Source organism: Coregonus clupeaformis, chromosome 20 (assembly GCF_020615455.1).
Source record: "Coregonus clupeaformis isolate EN_2021a chromosome 20, ASM2061545v1, whole genome shotgun sequence".
NCBI classification, from domain to species: domain Eukaryota; kingdom Metazoa; phylum Chordata; class Actinopteri; order Salmoniformes; family Salmonidae; genus Coregonus; species Coregonus clupeaformis.
The window spans coordinates 39,209,996-39,227,326 of NC_059211.1; the positions used below are offsets into that span (position 1 = coordinate 39,209,996).

The 17,331-nt window shown below is 45.0% G+C and overlaps 1 protein-coding gene across 1 annotated transcript in view; it reads right to left on the reverse strand.

The window, feature by feature from the left end:
• The window catches only part of LOC121533381 (inactive N-acetylated-alpha-linked acidic dipeptidase-like protein 2), a 199,904-nt gene that overhangs the window by 115,258 nt on the left and 67,315 nt on the right, over nucleotides 1-17,331 (reverse strand). Inside the window, exon 4 of the mRNA XM_041839270.1 lies at nucleotides 9,460-9,610. Within this exon, the coding sequence (XP_041695204.1) occupies nucleotides 9,460-9,610 (151 nt within the window). The remainder of the gene's footprint in view (nucleotides 1-9,459; nucleotides 9,611-17,331) is intronic.

Here is a 17,331-nt window from a genome sequence, read left to right on the forward strand (position 1 = left end):
TCAGCACAGCCATTTGAGGGGAACAAATTCACAGCAGGGCATTAGAGAAGCAGGAGGGGGCGTCAGCACTGTCTGACACAGAGCAGAATAGAGTAGCCCCAGCCCTCCCCAGGCAGAGTGGATGAGAGGGGGATGAGAGGGTGGCGGAGCGGTGCAGTGCTCACGCCAAGGCTGAGAATAGTGGTGACCTTCTGGAGGCTTCTCTTTCTCCCATTAAATGCATAACAAGACACCCGCGTGTGTGAAGAAATTCCGATTTTCTATGCCTGTTGTGCTTTGTGAAACTGTCCAGAGCTGATCCCCTTCCAAGATGTGGCTGAGCAGCATAACCTGGTGAACAGCGTATGTCTGCCTATTTCTGTCTGTCTCCCGGGGATAGCTGTTGAGTCCAAAACAGCTGCTGCTCAAACCCCCTCTGGACAATTCTCTAATACATACACAGCATGTGTACCTTCTGTTACAGTAAACATCTTATTGAGATTAATTGAAAATTCACTGATATGCTCAATCTAATTTATTACCTTCTTTACCTTTGAAACCTACATGCTAAGGGGCTTTTGTACAAACGGTGAGGTGATATCTCATAAATTAACGTCAGTGAAAACAGGTGCCACATGGAGCTGTGTTTGTACAGTAGTTATCTTTACATTAATGTGCTGTATGTCAACATGTACACAATTTTCTGCTGTATGTGTAGATCATCACAACCATGATTAATACCTAAACGGCTGCATGTATAACTCATGAGAGAGTGACTTGGGAAATGGAAAGGAAATGAGATGGGAGCAGCAGCAGCAGAAAAGTTGATAGCTTGCATTGGTCTAGTTGTTGGGTGATAATGTGACAATGCAAACATGGCAGCGGCCAGTATCATTTCACTAACTTGCTTGTAGTCCTCAGATTCTTGACTGCATTGTTATCAAACTCAAACGGCGGAGAAATCAAGCGGCATTTCCATAATGTTATTGACTGAGCTCCACACTGCTATCCCAGGTAAAATATACACAGTGTGGTATTTGCATGTCTATTAATTCCTATAACCATCCTATAACCATCGAATGGTTTTCGGTGCATAGGCAAGATAGAACTGCTGCCTCAGGTAAGACAAGGGGTGGCGGTCTGTGTATATTTGTAAATAACAGCTGGTGCACAAAATCTAATATTAAGGAAGTCTCGAGGTTTTGCTCAACTGAGGTAGAGTATCTCATGATAAGCTGTAGACAACACTATTTACCAAGAGAGTTTTCATCTATATTTTTCGTAGCTGTCTATTTACCACCATAATCCAATGCTGGCACTAAGACCGCACTCAACGAGCTGTATAAGGTCATAAGCAAACAAGAAAATGCTCATCCAGAGGCGGCGCTCCTAGTGGCCGGGGACTTTAATGCAAGGAAACTTAAATCCGTTTTACCTAATTTCTACCAGCATGTTAAATGTGCAACCAGAGGAAAAAAAAACTCTAGACCACCTTTACTCCACACACAGAGACACGTACAAAGCTCTCCCTCGCCCTCCATTTGGCAAATCTGACCATAATTCTATCCTCCTATTTCCTGCTTACAAGCAAAAACTAAATCAGTAAGTACCAGTGACTCGCTCAATACAGAAGTGGTCAGATGACGCAGATGCTAAGCTACAGGACTGTTTTGCTAGCACAGACTGGAATATGTTCCGGGATTCTTCCGATGGCATTGAGGAGTACACCACATCAGTCACTGGCTTCATCAATAAGTGAATCGATGATGTCGTCCCCACAGTGACCGTACGTACATACCCCAACCAGAAGCCATGGATTACAGACAACATCCGCACTGAGCTAAAGGGTAGAGCTGCCGCTTTCAAGGACGCTTATAAGAAATCACGCTATGCCCTCTGATGAACCATCAAACAGGCAAAGCGTCAATACAGGACTAAGATTGAATCGTACTACACCGGCTCCGATGCTCGTTGGATGTGGCAAGGCTTGCAAACTATTACGGAGGGAAGCACAGACGCGAGCTGCCCAGTTACACGAGCCTACCAGACGAGCTTAATTACTTCTATGCTCGCATCGAGGCAAGCAACACTGAAGCATAAATGAGAGCATCAGCTGTTCCGGACGAATGTGTGATCACACTCTCCATAGCCGATGTGAGTAAGACCTTTAAACATGTCAACATTCACAAGGCCGCAGGGCCATTATTATTTGTTATTTTTCAAATGTTCTTCTTTTTTTATTTTTACTTATCTATTTTTTACTTAACACTTATTTTTCTTAAAGCTGCATTGTTGGTTAAGGGCTTGTAAATAAGCATTTCACTATAAGGTCTACACCTGTTGTATTCGGCGCATGTGACAAATAAAATTTGATTTTGATTTGATTTGATGGCTGTGGAAGAGAAGCCAATTTGAAGCTTGAATGCACATTCAATGCTCATTGGTTAAACATTGGAATGGAGCTAAGAAAGGAAAGCTAGACACTGTGAACCAGGGATTGCCCTTAGGAAATATTATGTCCAGTGAAGTCCAGTGCAACCCCACATCCACTCTAGTGCATTTATGAGTCATAGACATGTATGCACACCACAGGAGGTTGGTGGCACCTTAATTGGGGAGGACAGGCTTGTGGTAATGGCTGGAGTGTAATTAGTCGAAAGGTATCACATATATCCATGTGTTTGATTCCATTCCATTAGCTCTGTTCCGGCCAGTACTATGAGCCGTCCTCCCCTCAGCAGCCTCCTGTGATGCACACCCACACACACACGTAAATTCATATCCATTGACAGGTTTCTAATGACCATGACCTGTAACAGCAGCAGATACTGTGATCTGCAGTTGTATAAGGTTGAGAAGGACTGGGAATGTCAGTGGAGTTCATAAGGACTTATTTTTACACCTAAATCAAAACATTATCTCCACTCACTGCGCTTCTAGGCAAAGTGATGAGAATTACATATGTGATGAATTATCCCAAACAGAAAACTGTGTGCATCTACAGTGCCTTGCAAAAGTATTCATCCCCCTTGGCGTTTTTCCTATTTTGTTGCATTACAACCTGTAATTTAAATTGATTTTTATTTGGATTTCATGTAATGGACATACACAAAATAGTCCAAATTGGTGAGAAAAAAAAAACTTGTTTAGAAAAAGTCTAAAAAATATATAATGGAAAAGTGGTGCATGCATATGTATTCACCCCCTTTGCTATGAAGCCCCTAAATAAGATCTGGTGCAACCAATTACCTTCAGAAGTCACATAATTAGTTAAATAAAGTCCACCTGTGTGCAATCTAAGTGTCACATGATCTCAGTATATATACACCTGTTCTGAAAGGCCCCAGAGTCTGCAACACCACTAAGCAAGGGGTACCACCAAGCAAGCAGCATCCTGAAGACCAAGGAGCTCTCCAAACAGGTCAGGGACAAAGTTGTGGAGAAGTACAGATCAGGTTTGGGTTATAAAACAATATCAGAAACTTTGAACATCCCACGGAGCACCATTAAATCCATTATAAAAAAATTGAAAGAATATGGCACCACAACAATCCTGCCAAGAGAGGGCCGCCCACCAAAACTCACGGACCAGGCAAGGAGGGCATTAATCAGAGAGGCAACAAAGAGACCAAAGATAACCCTGAAGGAGCTGCAAAGCTCCACAGCGGAGATTGGAGTATCTGTCCATAGGACCACTTTAAGCCGTACACTCCACAGAGCTGGGCTTTACAGAAGAGTGGCCAGAAAAAAGCCATTGCTTCAAGAAAAAAATAAGCAAACACGTTTGGTGTTCACCAAAAGGCATATGGGAGACTCCGCAAATATATGGAAGAAGGTACTCCTGTCAGATGAGACTAAAATTGAGCTTTTTGGCCATCAAGGAAAACGCTATGTCTGGTGCAAACCCAACACCATCCAGCTGTTATGGATGACGCTCTCCATAGCCGATGTGAGTAAGACTTTTAAGCAGGTCAACATTCACAAGGCTGCAGGGCCAGATGGATTACCAGGATGTGTACTCCGAGCATGCGCTGACCAACTGGCAAGTGTCTTCACTTACATTTTCAACATGTCCCTGACTGAGTCTATAATACGAACATGTTTCAAGCAGACCACCATAATCCCTGTGCCCAAGAACACTAAGATAACCTGCCTAAATGACTACTGACCTGTAGCACTCACGTCTGTAGCCATGATGTGTTTGAAAGGCTGGTCATGGCTCACATCAATACCATTATCCCAGAAACCCTAGACCCACTCCAATTTGCATACCGCCCTAACAGATCCACAGATGATGCAATCTCTATTGCACTCCATACTGCCCTTTCCCACCTGGACAAGAGGAACACCTACGTGAGAATGCTATTCATTGACTACAGCTCAGCGTTCAACACCATAGTACCCTCAAAGCTTATCACTAAGCTAAGGACCCTGGGACTAAACACCTCCCTCTGCAACTGGATCCTGGACTTCTTGACGGGCAGTCCCGTCCTGTACTCCCTGTTCACCCATGACTGCATGGTCAGGCACGACTCCAACACCATCATTGAGTTTGCCGACGACACAACAGTTGTAGATCACCGACAACGATGAGACAGCCTATAGGGAGGAGGTCAGAGACCTGGCCATGTGGTGCCAGGATAACAACCTCTCCCTCAACGTGATCAAGACAAAGGAGATGATTGTGGACTACAGGAAAAAAAAAGAGGACTGAGCTCGCCCCCATTCTCATCGACGGGGCTGTAGTGGAACAGGTTGAGAGCTTCAAGTTCCTTGGTGTCCACATCACCAACAAACTATCATGGTCCAAACACACCAAGACAGTCGTGAAGAGGGCACGGCAAAGCCTATTCCCCCTCAGGAGACTGAAAAGATTTGGCATGGGTCCTCAGATCCTCAAAAAGTTCTACAGCTGCACCATCGAGAGCATCCTGACTGGTTGCATCACCGCCTGGTATGGCAACTGCTCGGCCTCCGACCGCAAGGCACTACAGAGGGTAGTACGTACGGCCCAGTACATCACTGGGGCCAAGCTTCCTGCCATCCAGGACCTCTATACCAGGCAGTGTCAGAGGAAGGCCCTAAAAATTGTCAAAGACTCCAGCCACACTAGTCATAGACTGTTCTCTCTGCTACCGCATGGCAAGTTGTACCGGAGCACCAAGTCTAGGTCCAAAAGGCTTCTACCCCCAAGCCATAAGACTCCTGAACAGCTAATCATGGCTACCCGGACTATTTGCATTGCTTTTTTGTCATTTAGCAGACGCTCTTATCCAGAGCGACTTACAGTTAGTGAGTGCATATATTTTCATACTGGCCCCCCGTGGGAAACAAACCCACAACCCTGGCGTTGCAAGCGCCATGCTCTACCAACTGAGCTACATGGGACTGTAGAGAAAGAAGTGAAAAGGGGAAAAGATTAGACACATTGTGATGGCCATAAGTGACATTGCATGGAGAACGCGTACCTCCCAGTTAGCGATGGCAGCCATTTGTTCATTAAAGCCTCAAACATTGGTACCATAGCAGCTGCCTATTTAAATAAATATGCAAATGACTACATTTCTATTCAAAGGCTTCTTTTGACTTCAACAAGGTTTCTAAATAACCCAAGGGATACAATTCTTTCCATGTGAATAGACCCACCTGTCAGCGAATTGAAATTAACATGTAAAAATTGTTTGAAGTTCCCACTTGTTCGGTGCTGCTATCTTTCTCTCAGATATGGAGAGGAGGAGGAAGAGAGAGAAGAGAGGGAACATCAGCTTCACTTTAAAGGTTAATGCAATTATGCGATCAGTAACCCCCTCTCCCCAAAAGCACAGCAGTCAACTAATAAAGAGCGTGGGGCTTTAATGCACACAGCCGTTTTTGTGGCCTGCAGCAGTCATCATTTGGTAAACAGAGCTGAAAATTCATCCAAACCAAACAACATAAATAACATGGCAACTGAATCAAATGGATGAGGAAATTGCTACAGCTTGGCAAAAGACAAGACGCTTCAGATAAAAATGTCTAAATCAATTATTGCCTCACTTGCATATAAATATTCAGGTGGCTGCAGCAGCCTTTCTTGTTTTTGTTTTGTTTTGTTTTTCTACCCAGTCATCAGTTCAGTTCATGGAAAAATGTCAAAATATGTCCCTTTCAAACACAGGAACAGTCTGAATGGGCAAATATTCTGTGCATTTGGTTCACAGTGCACTCTGTTACTGTGTTGAAGCAGGTAGCCTAGCGGCTAAGAGTGAAAGGTTGCTGGTTTGAATCCCCGAGCTGACTAGGTGAAAAATCTGTCGATGTGCCCTTGAGCAAGGCACTTAACCCTAATTGCTCCTGTAAGTCACCCTGGATAAGAGCATCTGCTAAATGACTAAAATATAAATGTACAACGACAGTACAAAACATTAACAATACCTTCCTAATATTGAGTTGCATCCCCCTCCTTTTAACCTCAGAACAGACTCAATTCGTCAGGGCATGGACTCTACGAGGTGTCGAAAGCATTCCATAGGGATGCTGGCCCATGTTGACTCCAATGCTTCCCACAGTTGTGCCAAGTTTGCTGGATGTCCTTTGGGTGGTGGACTATTCTTGATACACACGGGAAACTGTTGAGATTGAAAAATCCAGCAGCATTGCAGTTCTTGACACACTCATTCAAAGGCACTTAAATATTTTGTCTTGCCCATTCACCCCTCTGTATGGCACACATACACAATCCATGTCTCAAGGCTTAAAAATCGTTCTTTAATCTGTCTCCTCCCCTTCATCTACACTGATTGAAGTGGATTTAAAAAATGACATCAATAAGGGATCATAGCTTTCACCTGGATTCACCTGGTCAGTCTATGTCATGGAAAGAGCAGGTGTTCCTAATGTTTTGTACACTCAGTGTAAATGTAGGTATGTTCTGCACAGAACCACTGCCCTCAGAACACAGCCAACCCATGGGTATCAAAGCTCAACTACAATTCTCAGTGCAGGGATGGATCCCATGCCAGTGTAATGTAAAGCAGCCCAGGAACACCTGCTGTACATATGTAAGCAAACACAATTTGCTTGGTGGGTCTTGGCAGATCTGTCTCAATTTCCCTCCCTACACATGCTCCCTCTGTGTGAGCAACCGCAGCTTTCACATTCAGGAGTAAACTGAGAAACAGCATGTTTCAAAAGAGAGTGCTTTGATTTACTTTGCCTTTCCCAGCAGGCAATGTGACAATACAGCACAGCGATAATTCTACAAGGATTTCTCTAATAAAAAATCAACACACAGACTACTGACATGCCAATTGATGAATAATGAACTACGGAATCAAAGCAAAAACAGAAAATGAAAAGTATTGAATACCACTACAGTCTATTGATTTATGAATATTAAATGACTTGCTGTGGCTATTCGAGGACAAATAGAAGGCTGTAACGTTATGCCTAGACCATATTTTCTATCTGCATTACAGTATATGGACAGAATAAAGGATTATATTCAAATGGTTTAGCAACATTTTTTTTTAATCTGCTCAAAACATTTATTATAGTATGTGTTTTATGGAAGACAGCATCCCACTGGGCAAAAATATGTTGAATCAACGTTATTTCCACGTCAAAAATTTTTAATAAATGTGATGACGTTGAATCAACATAGAAAATGGATTTGCAAAAAGTCAACATAAGGGAATGTAGTTTTTTTTTCACACAACTTTTAACTAAACTTTTAACACAGCACAACGTGGTTCTCTGTAGCTCAGCTGGTAGAGCACGGCGCTTGTAACGCCAAGGTAGTGGGTTCGATCCCCGGGACCACCCATACACAAAAAAAAATGTATGCACGCATGACTGTAAGTCGCTTTGGATAAAAGCGTCTGCTAAATGGCATATTATATTATTATTTATATTAACTAAATCCAATGACATGGTGACATTTGTTGTTGATTTCACGATAAATTCACGTTGGTTGACAACTCAACCAAATGTAAATCAAACCTAGACATTGGAATGACGTTCGTGCCCAGTGGGATGGCCGTAAGGAGTAGTAAAGTGTCCTCTCCCATCACCTCCTCATCTTCCAGGTGGTGCACTTGGATGCAGCAACCGGTGGTACTGGTGAAAGTGCAGACATCCAACATCTGGCCAGGCATCTGTTAGCAGCCTCATCTGTGTCCTGCCACCGTGTTACTCAGACCCTTAGCAGGACAAAGGTACTTCAGCAGTAATGATGCGTCCCCAACGAGCAGCCAGCCAGCCAGGGCAGGCAGGCAGGCCAGGAGGCTGAGGCCAGATAGAAAGGGAGCCAGAGAGGACCACAGTCATGTGGTGAGAATTTAACTACAGTAGACCAGGATCATGGACAGTGACTCAGAGAGGGAGAATGTGCTGTGATTTAGATTCTGGCCAGATGTAGCCAACATTACTAACACAAATCAACTGAGTAAAGAAACTATTCTCTATTATCATGGAAACAATCATATCACCATTATTCATTATGCAGCTACGCAGAAAAGGCAGAGAATAAGCTGTGTATGCTCTTAATGGCATTGTAATGCTTATTGAATCAATTCTCCTCTTCTCAGGTTTCTGAGAGGAGTATTTTAATGAGAGAATGCGAGTCACGTGAGGCCTTTGCTAGCTGCAGGAGTTGACACTGGAGTCGTTGCTATTGATAATGATATGAGACATTAAAGACAGGTTGGTGTGTAATGATAAGCCACATGCTGGTCGGCGTGCTGAGTGCTAGACATCTGAAGTGATTACTAAAGATGATGACACAGGCCCCCCAGTGACAGGCTGAAGTGAGAGTGATGATAGAGTCTAGAGAGGGGTGTGAATTTGCCTCACACTAACATGGCAGCCATGTCTTCTTCACGCGATATGAGACCGGTAAGGAGGGTTCAAGAGCCTCTGCTTTCTGTACCAGTGACGAGCGTTAAGAACAGAATCATGCATGCAAGAATATATGCAGTATTATCATTATGTTTGTATCAATTTCTGAGGGATTTGTAATAGATATCTTAGATACTGTTATTGTTTACTTGGACATTCTCTTGGCTTTACAGTTTCAGTTTCCACTGTTCTGTTCCTATTAATCCTAAACCTCATTGTCAAGTCACTATCTGAAAACAAACAAAGCAACTTTTGAATGCCTTATCTATTCAATCTCTCTTTCTCTCTCCCTGGTTGTACTCCACCCGGACACAAACACACACACACCATATATATTATCAACACAGAGGGCCTCTGAGGACTTTGTGCACGCATTAGACTTTTGCGCAAGATCAAATTTGGCGCAAGATGCTTCAGCATCTAAAGAGGAAATATAAGAGAGGGAATCCAGAGGAGCTCCTATTAAAATGAGAAGGATGTACTGTGTAGAGAATAGGGTGTTCTGTGGTCACTCTCTGAACTGTCTGACGGTCATGACTTATTGATTCACCTCATACTGATCCAGGATCATCTTCAGAGAGGGGGTACAGCACACTCACTCACCAATACTGGGGTATCCAGGGGTGGAGGGGTCTCCCCCGGGGTTGAGGGTGACCCCAAAGGCTTTGTGCCACATGCTCTGGTCACTGGGGCTGTCACATGGGTCCACGTAGAGGAGTACACCCCCAAAACCCATCTCTGCCAGGAAAGAAATCTGTGGAGAGAAATACACACAGCAGTCTTATAAAACGGTTATGTTCTACAATAGACAAAGGCAATCATTGAAAGAAACAGATTCAAAGTCACATACAGAAAACAGACTGACTATTATACCTCCACACAGGCTAACCCATTTCCTTAGCATCTCAATACTGTATAACATTGACACCAAGATAGCTCTGACAGATACAGACAGACATTTCCATGCACATCAATGTGGACAGTGCCCTAGAGATGGAGCTATAGCACTGAAATGCATTGATCATATAACCGGATGCTGGGGGAGAGTGGCACATTACTTAAAGAGAGTAGGTATGTGGAAATGTAGGTTAAACCGGAGGTAATCTGTGACATTTGATGCACAGAAGGAATAACAGTAACACGCAGAATAACATATTCACTAGGACACGTGCACATACTCATGTGCGTGCACGTACACACAAATACATACTCACATACTCAGCATTCAACACCATAGTGCCCTCAAAGCTCATCACTAAGCTAAGGATCCTGGGACTAAACACCTCCCTCTGCAACTGGATCCTGGACTTCCTGACGGGCCGCCCCCAGGTGGTAAGGGTAGGTAACAACACATCTGCCACGCTGATCCTCAACACGGGGGCCCCTCAGGGGTGCGTGCTCAGTCCCCTCCTGTACTCCCTGTTCACCCATGACTGCATGGCCAGGCACGACTCCAACACCTTCATTAAGTTTGCCGACGACACAACAGTGGTAGGCCTGATCACTGACAACGATGAGACAGCCTAAAGGGAGGAGGTCAGAGACCTGGCCATGTGGTGCCAGGATAACAACCTCTCCCTCAACGTGATCAAGACAAAGGAGATGATTGTGGACTACAGGAAAAAAAATTGGACTGAGCACGCCCCCATTCTCATTGACGGGGCTGTAGTGGAACAGGTTGAGAGCTTCAAGTTCCTTGGTGTCCACATCACCAATGAACTATCATGGTCCAAACACATCAAGACAGTCGTGAAGAGGGCACGACAAAGCCTATTCCCCCTCAGGAGACTGAAAACATTTGGCATGGGTCCTCAGATCCTCAAAAAGTTCTACAGCTGCACCATCGAGAGCATCCTGACTGGTTGCATCACCGCCTGGTATGGCAACTGCTCAGCCTCCGACCGCAAGGCACTACAGAGGGTAGTGCGTACGGCCCAGCACATCACTGGGGCCAAGCTTCCTGGCATCCAGGACCTCTATACTAGGCAGTGTCAGAGGAAGGCCCTCAAAATTGTCAAAGACTCCAGCCACCCTAGTCATAGACTGTTCTCTCTGCTACTGAACGGCAAGCGGTACTGGAGCACCAAGTCTAGGTCCAAAAGGCTTCTCAACAGCTTCTACCCCCAAGCCATAAGACTCCTGAACAGCTAATCATGGCTACCCGGACAATTTGCACTGCCCCCCCACCGTCCCCATTTTTTACTATGCTGCTAATCTGTTTATTATTGATGCATAGTCACTTTAACTCTACCCACATGTACATATTACCTCAATTACCTTGACTAGCCGGTGCCCCCGCACATTGACGCTGCACCGGTACCCCCCTGTACAGTGGGGGAAAAAAGTATTTAGTCAGCCACCAATTGTGCAAGTTCTCCCACTTAAAAAGATGAGAGAGGCCTGTAATTTTCATCATAGGTACATGTCAACTATGACAGACAAAATGAGAAAAACTAATCCAGAAAATCACATTGTAGGATTTTTTATGAATTTATTTGCAAATTATGGTGAAAAATAAGTATTTGGTCAATAACCAAATACTTTGGTTTCTCAATACTTTGTTATATACCCTTTGTTGACAATGACACAGGTCAAACGTTTTCTGTAAGTCTTCACAATGTTTTCACACACTGTTGCTGGTATTTTGGCCCATTCCTCCATGCAGATCTCCTCTAGAGCAGTGATATTTTGGGGCTGTCGCTGGGCAACACGGACTTTCAACTCCCTCCAAAGATTTTCTATGGGGTTGAGATCTGGAGACTTGCTAGGCCACTCCAGGACCTTGAAATGCTTCTTACGAAGCCACTCCTCCGTTGCCCGGGCGGTGTGTTTGGGATCATTGTCATGCTGAAAGACTCACGATACATGGCCCCATTCATTCTTTCCTTTACACGGATCAGTCGTCCTGGTCCCTTTGCAGAAAAACAGCCCCAAAGCATGATGTTTCCACCCCCATGCTTCACAGTAGGTATGGTGTTCTTTGGATGCAACTCAGCATTCTTTGTCCTCCAAACACGACGAGTTGAGTTTTTACCAAAAAGTTATATTTTGGTTTCATCTGACCATATGACATTCTCCCAATCCTCTTCTGGATCATCCAAATGCACTCTAGCAAACTTCAGACGGGCCTGGACATGTACTGGCTTAAGCAGGGGGACACGTCTTGCACTGCAGGATTTGAGTCCCTGGCGGCGTAGTGTGTTACTGATGGTAGGCTTTGTTACTTTGGTCCCAGCTCTCTGCAGGTCATTCACTAGGTCCCCCCGTGTGGTTCTGGGATTTTTGCTCACCATTCTTGTGATCATTTTGACCCCACAGGGTGAGATCTTGCGTGGAGCCCCAGATCAAGGGAGATTATCAGTGGTCTTGTATGTCTTCCATTTCCGAATAATTGCTCCAACAGTTGATTTCTTCAAACCAAGCTGCTTACCTATTGCAGATTCAGTCTTCCCAGTCTGGTGCAGGTCTACAATTTTGTTTCTGACAGCTCTTTGGTCTTGGCCATAGTGGAGTTTGGAGTGTGACTGTTTGAGGTTGTGGACAGGTGTCTTTTATACTGATAACAAGTTCAAACAGGTGCCATTAATACAGGTAACGAGTGGAGGAAAGAGGAGCCTCTTAAAGAAGAAGTTACAGGTCTGTGAGAGCCAGAAATCTTGCTTGTTTGTAGGTGATCAAATACTTATTTTCCACCATAATTTGCAAATAAATTCATTAAAAATCCTACAATGTGATTTTCTGGATTGGTTTTTCGCATTTTGTCTGTCATAGTTGACGTGTACCTATGATGAAAATTACAGGCCTCTCTCATCTTTTTAAGTGGGAGAACTTGCACAATTGGTGGCTGACTAAATACTTTTTTCCCCACTGTATATAGCCCCCCTTTAGTTTAAATTTTTTTTAGTTTAGTTTTTTTGCTTAACACTTTTTTTTGTTTTGTTACTTTGCTTTGTTGGTTAAGGGCTTGTAAGTTAGCATTTCACTGAAATGTCTACACCTGTTGTATTCGGCGCATGTGGCAAATTAAATTTGATATGATTTGACGTATGCAAGACTATGCCAGAGGCTCAGACTGAGGTGAAGGCTGCGTATCTAGGCCAAATCTGTCTCAGCCTTTGAAACATTTGAAATTCAGCATATGCAACGCAGAATGTAAATGGTACATTCAGGGCTCTATTTTAACAAACATAACGCAATGGTAATCTTAGAGCTGGCAGTAGCATTATAGGTCCAGGGATGTGTCAGAAATATTTTTGCTATTTTCACAGCAGGAATTATGAGCGCAATAGCTGACGGTTGTGCAAAAGGGCAAGGTTTTGATGAATAAATAAATAGTAGACGTGATGAGGGCTTGTCCACTCACTGGCCAATCAACGCGTTTCATGGCTTAATACTGCAATCCTTTGTCTCAAGCTCTGTAGGTAACTGACTGCCTTTGCACTGTCATCAACTCCAATTCGGCTGGGAGCACATAATATTATTGTCCTAGTATATTGTGGATTGATACTATACAGTTTATTAAATAGCATAGGCTACAGTAAAGAGAAATAACAACACAAAAAAAATTTGTTTTGCTCAATATGTTTGGAGTGTTGACAGTCAACATTGTTGTAATTGAATTAAATGAGGATAGGCTTCTCCTCAAATTAAAAATACTAGGTTCCCGGAAATGTAATTATATATGTGAGGCAACGGTAGGCCTAGGCAGGATATAGCCTAGGCCTACCATTGTCCGTTGATATGGTGTTATAGGACTGAATAATTTGAATATGTTTGGTGGAGCACGTCTTTCGTAACCAGACAAGAGGTGCTCTTTGGAAATGGGGATGGATACTAGCCGAATGGAGTATGCACTGCAGGTAAGCCTATGTGAATTGTGAATAATGCAAAAGCATGATGGCAAAGCCTCACGAGTAGAACATATAGAAACCTTATGGATAGGCTACTTGGCCAATGCATGGCCAGTATAAGAAAGATACCCAACTCATTGCTGTTGAACAGTAGGGTAAGGGTAGCCTACTGGGGGCTTGTTTTTTTATTAAATGAAACTGAAAAAAAGCAATTGTTACAGAAATATATCTTAATGTTTCTAAATACATGGGTCACCTCACCGGCTTCATCTCATCTGTCGTTCCAGATGGACATGTAGCCTATATTGAGTTTTATTTTTATGCACATCAAAAATAATACTAGGAACTGGCTAAAATAATGTAAATTACATAGATTAAAAGGGAATTTCTGCTCACTGTTTTGCTGCACCCAAACATGAACTTTTAATAAAGCTTTGGTGATTAAGATTTATTTCAAAGCGGTCTCACGAGCCAAACCCTTTATTGATAGTCTTGACTACTTGGTAAATGCATTGGGCAGGACAAAAAAAAAAGTTTTCATTGAGAGGTTTGATGAGGCAGGGTTTTAATAAAATGTTTCTAAAATACGAGGTTTACAGGCACAAAAAGCACATCTCTCTTGTTCCATGCGCATATGGCCCTGTGAGTCATGGCTGAATAGGCTACGCTTCCACTGTCAAAATCCATGCCATAACCAACCATGTTACTGCTAAGACCAGCTTTTGGTTGGTCTTAAATATCCCCACCAGCTCTGCCTGAAATTGGCACACGTTTTTAAGGACACACCTCAGATACTGCCACCACTCCCACCTCAGCGCAAGCGAGCTCATATAAGACAGGTAAATTACCAATCCTGGCGCAAGGATAGTACAGCGTTGTCTTTAACAGGTTGAAACTGCCAACGGGCATGCGTTTGACAATTGTGCTTGCTTAACACCAGCCAAAAATAGAGCCCATACTGTTTAAAAGTGTTAAATCTGTAACCATGCTATCTATATCTGTGACATAATGAGGTTCGACCCAGGAGCAGAGAATAGACCATACGAGGAATCAGTGGTAAAAGTAAATGTAAGTACTTTACTGAGAATAGGTAACAGCAGGATTACAGTAACGCTGAGAAAACAACAAACACTAGAAAACGTACTCAGGAGGCAAACACACATGACAAATGAATCAAGCTACTGAAAAGGGAAACAGAAAACACACCTCTCTTAAAAGGGAACTCATAATTAGGAAATAGAAAACACCTGAGTGTCATAATAGTCTCTAGGACGGTCTCTGTTGCCCTCTGGTGACAGGTGGAACCATGACAGTACCCCCCCCCCGCTCCCCTTTTAGAAGCGGCTCCAGCTGCGGAGCCAGGGCGACCACCACGGAGTTAGTTGAAATCCCGAACCCAGGATGTCCTGGGCAGGCACCCACGCCCGCTCCTCGGGACCGTAACCCTCACAGTCCACCAGGTACGGCAGGGCACCTCGGACCCGACGAGCCTCCAACAGACGTGTGTAGGCCGGGTGGCCATCAATAAGTCGAGGAGGCGGAGGGGCAGGTGTGGGGGGAGAGAAGGGACTGGTTCGTACCAGCTTGAGTTGGGAGACATGGAAGGATGGACAGACCTTCATAGACCTGGGAAGCTGGAGACGGTAGGTGACCGGGTTGATGCGACTCAGAATATTGAATGGTCCAACGTAGCACGGAGCGAGCTTCCGCAAGTCCACCTTTAAGGGAAGATCACGGGTGGACAGCCATACCCGTTGACCCGGTTGGAGGAGCCGAAGAGGCCTTCGGTGTCAGTTTGCCTGGTGTTGATGTCAGACAGAGGAGCGGAGCAAGGTGGGTCATGCTCTGATCCAGGTGCCGCAACGTCGGCGAATGAACTCCTCAGCTGATGGCACCCCCACTTCGGCCTCCTGTTCAGGAAATGGGGGGCAAACCCGAACTGACACTCAAACGGCGACAGTCCAGTGGATGAGTTCGGCAGTGTGCTGTGAGCATACTCCGCCCAGACGAGGAACTTGCTCCAGTTGACGGCCTGAGAAGAGACAAAACAGCGGAGGAATTTCTCCAGTTCCTGGTTGACCCGCTCAGTCTGCCCTTCCGACTGTGGGTGGAACCCAGAGGAGAGACTCACCGACGCCCCCAACAGGGAGTAGAAGGCTTTCCAATACCACGCCACGAACTGGGGTCCACGATCCGAGACAATGTCCTGGGGAAGTCCGTGTAATCGAAAGACATAGGTAATCAAGAGATTAGCGGTCTCCCTCGCTGAGGGAAACTTGGGCAAAGCGATGAGATGGGCTGCTTTGGAGAACCGATCAACGACCACCAGGATAGTGGTCAGCCCTTGGGAAGGAGGTAACCCTGTGATAAAGTCTACAGACAGGTGGGACCAGGGCTGGCTGGGGATAGGCAGAGGTTGGAGCAATCCAGCCATCACTGTCGTGAAGATTTAGTTTGGGCACAGGTGGTGCAGGCTGTCACGAAGGACCTCACATCCTCAGTCATGTTGGGCCACCAGAATATCCGCTTCAGGAACTCCAGTGTCCAATTAACCCCTGGGTGCCCAGACAATTTAGAGATGTGTCCCCATTGTAGTACTTGCGACCGGACTGATCGCGGAACATAGAGCCTGTTAGCGGGACCCCCATCGGGGTCAGGTTCTCAGTTCTGGGCTTGTCGGACCAGGGTCTCAAGGCTCGGAGTCCCTCTGCTCATTAGAGACATCGTGCTGACAGGACAGGGCGTCTGCCTTCTGATTCTTGGCTAGTGTGAAGTTGAACCTGTTAAAAAACTGAGCCCAACTAGCCTGGCGAACGTTCAACCTCTTGGATTCTTGAATGGAGGCCAAGTTCTTATGGTCCATCCAGATAACGAAAGGATGAGGTGCCCCCTCCAACCAGTGTCTCCACCCTTCAAGAGCCAACTTTACTGCCAAGAGCTCCCGGTTGCCTACATCGTAGTTGCGTACCGCTGTGAAAGGACCGCCCCTGCTCCGGTGTCCGAGGCGTCCACCTCTACCACGAAGGGACGAGTAGGATCAGGATGAATGAGGATGGGTCTGGAGGTGAAACGTCCATTGAGCTCCATGAATGCCCTGTCAGCCTCAGGGTTCCAGAAAAAACAAGTCTTGGACTTGCGGGTTAGGACCGTGAGAGGTGCTGCCACCGCACCAAAGTTGCATATATAATGCCTGTAAAAATTGGCAAACCCGAGGAACCGCTGGACTTAACCTTAACGGGGTCCATTTGGATGCTGGCGGTAGAGATAATGTGACCCAGGAAAGGAACTTGGGATGCGTGGAATTCACATTTCTCAATCTTGACATATGGTTGGCTCTGCAGGAGACGCCTCAGGACTAGGTGGACATGCAAGATGTGTTCCGGAAGGATCTTGGAAAAGATCAGGATGTCGTCGAGGTAAACAAAGACGAACCGATTCAACATATCCCTAAGCGTGTCATTGACCAATGCTTGGAAGACGGCCGGTGAGTTAGATAATCCGAAGGGCATGACTAAATACTCATAGTGGCCACTAGGGGTGTTAAAGGCAGTCTTCCATTCATCACCCTCCCTGATTTTCACCAGATTGTAAGCATTGCAGAGGTCCAGCTTGGTGAAGAATTGGG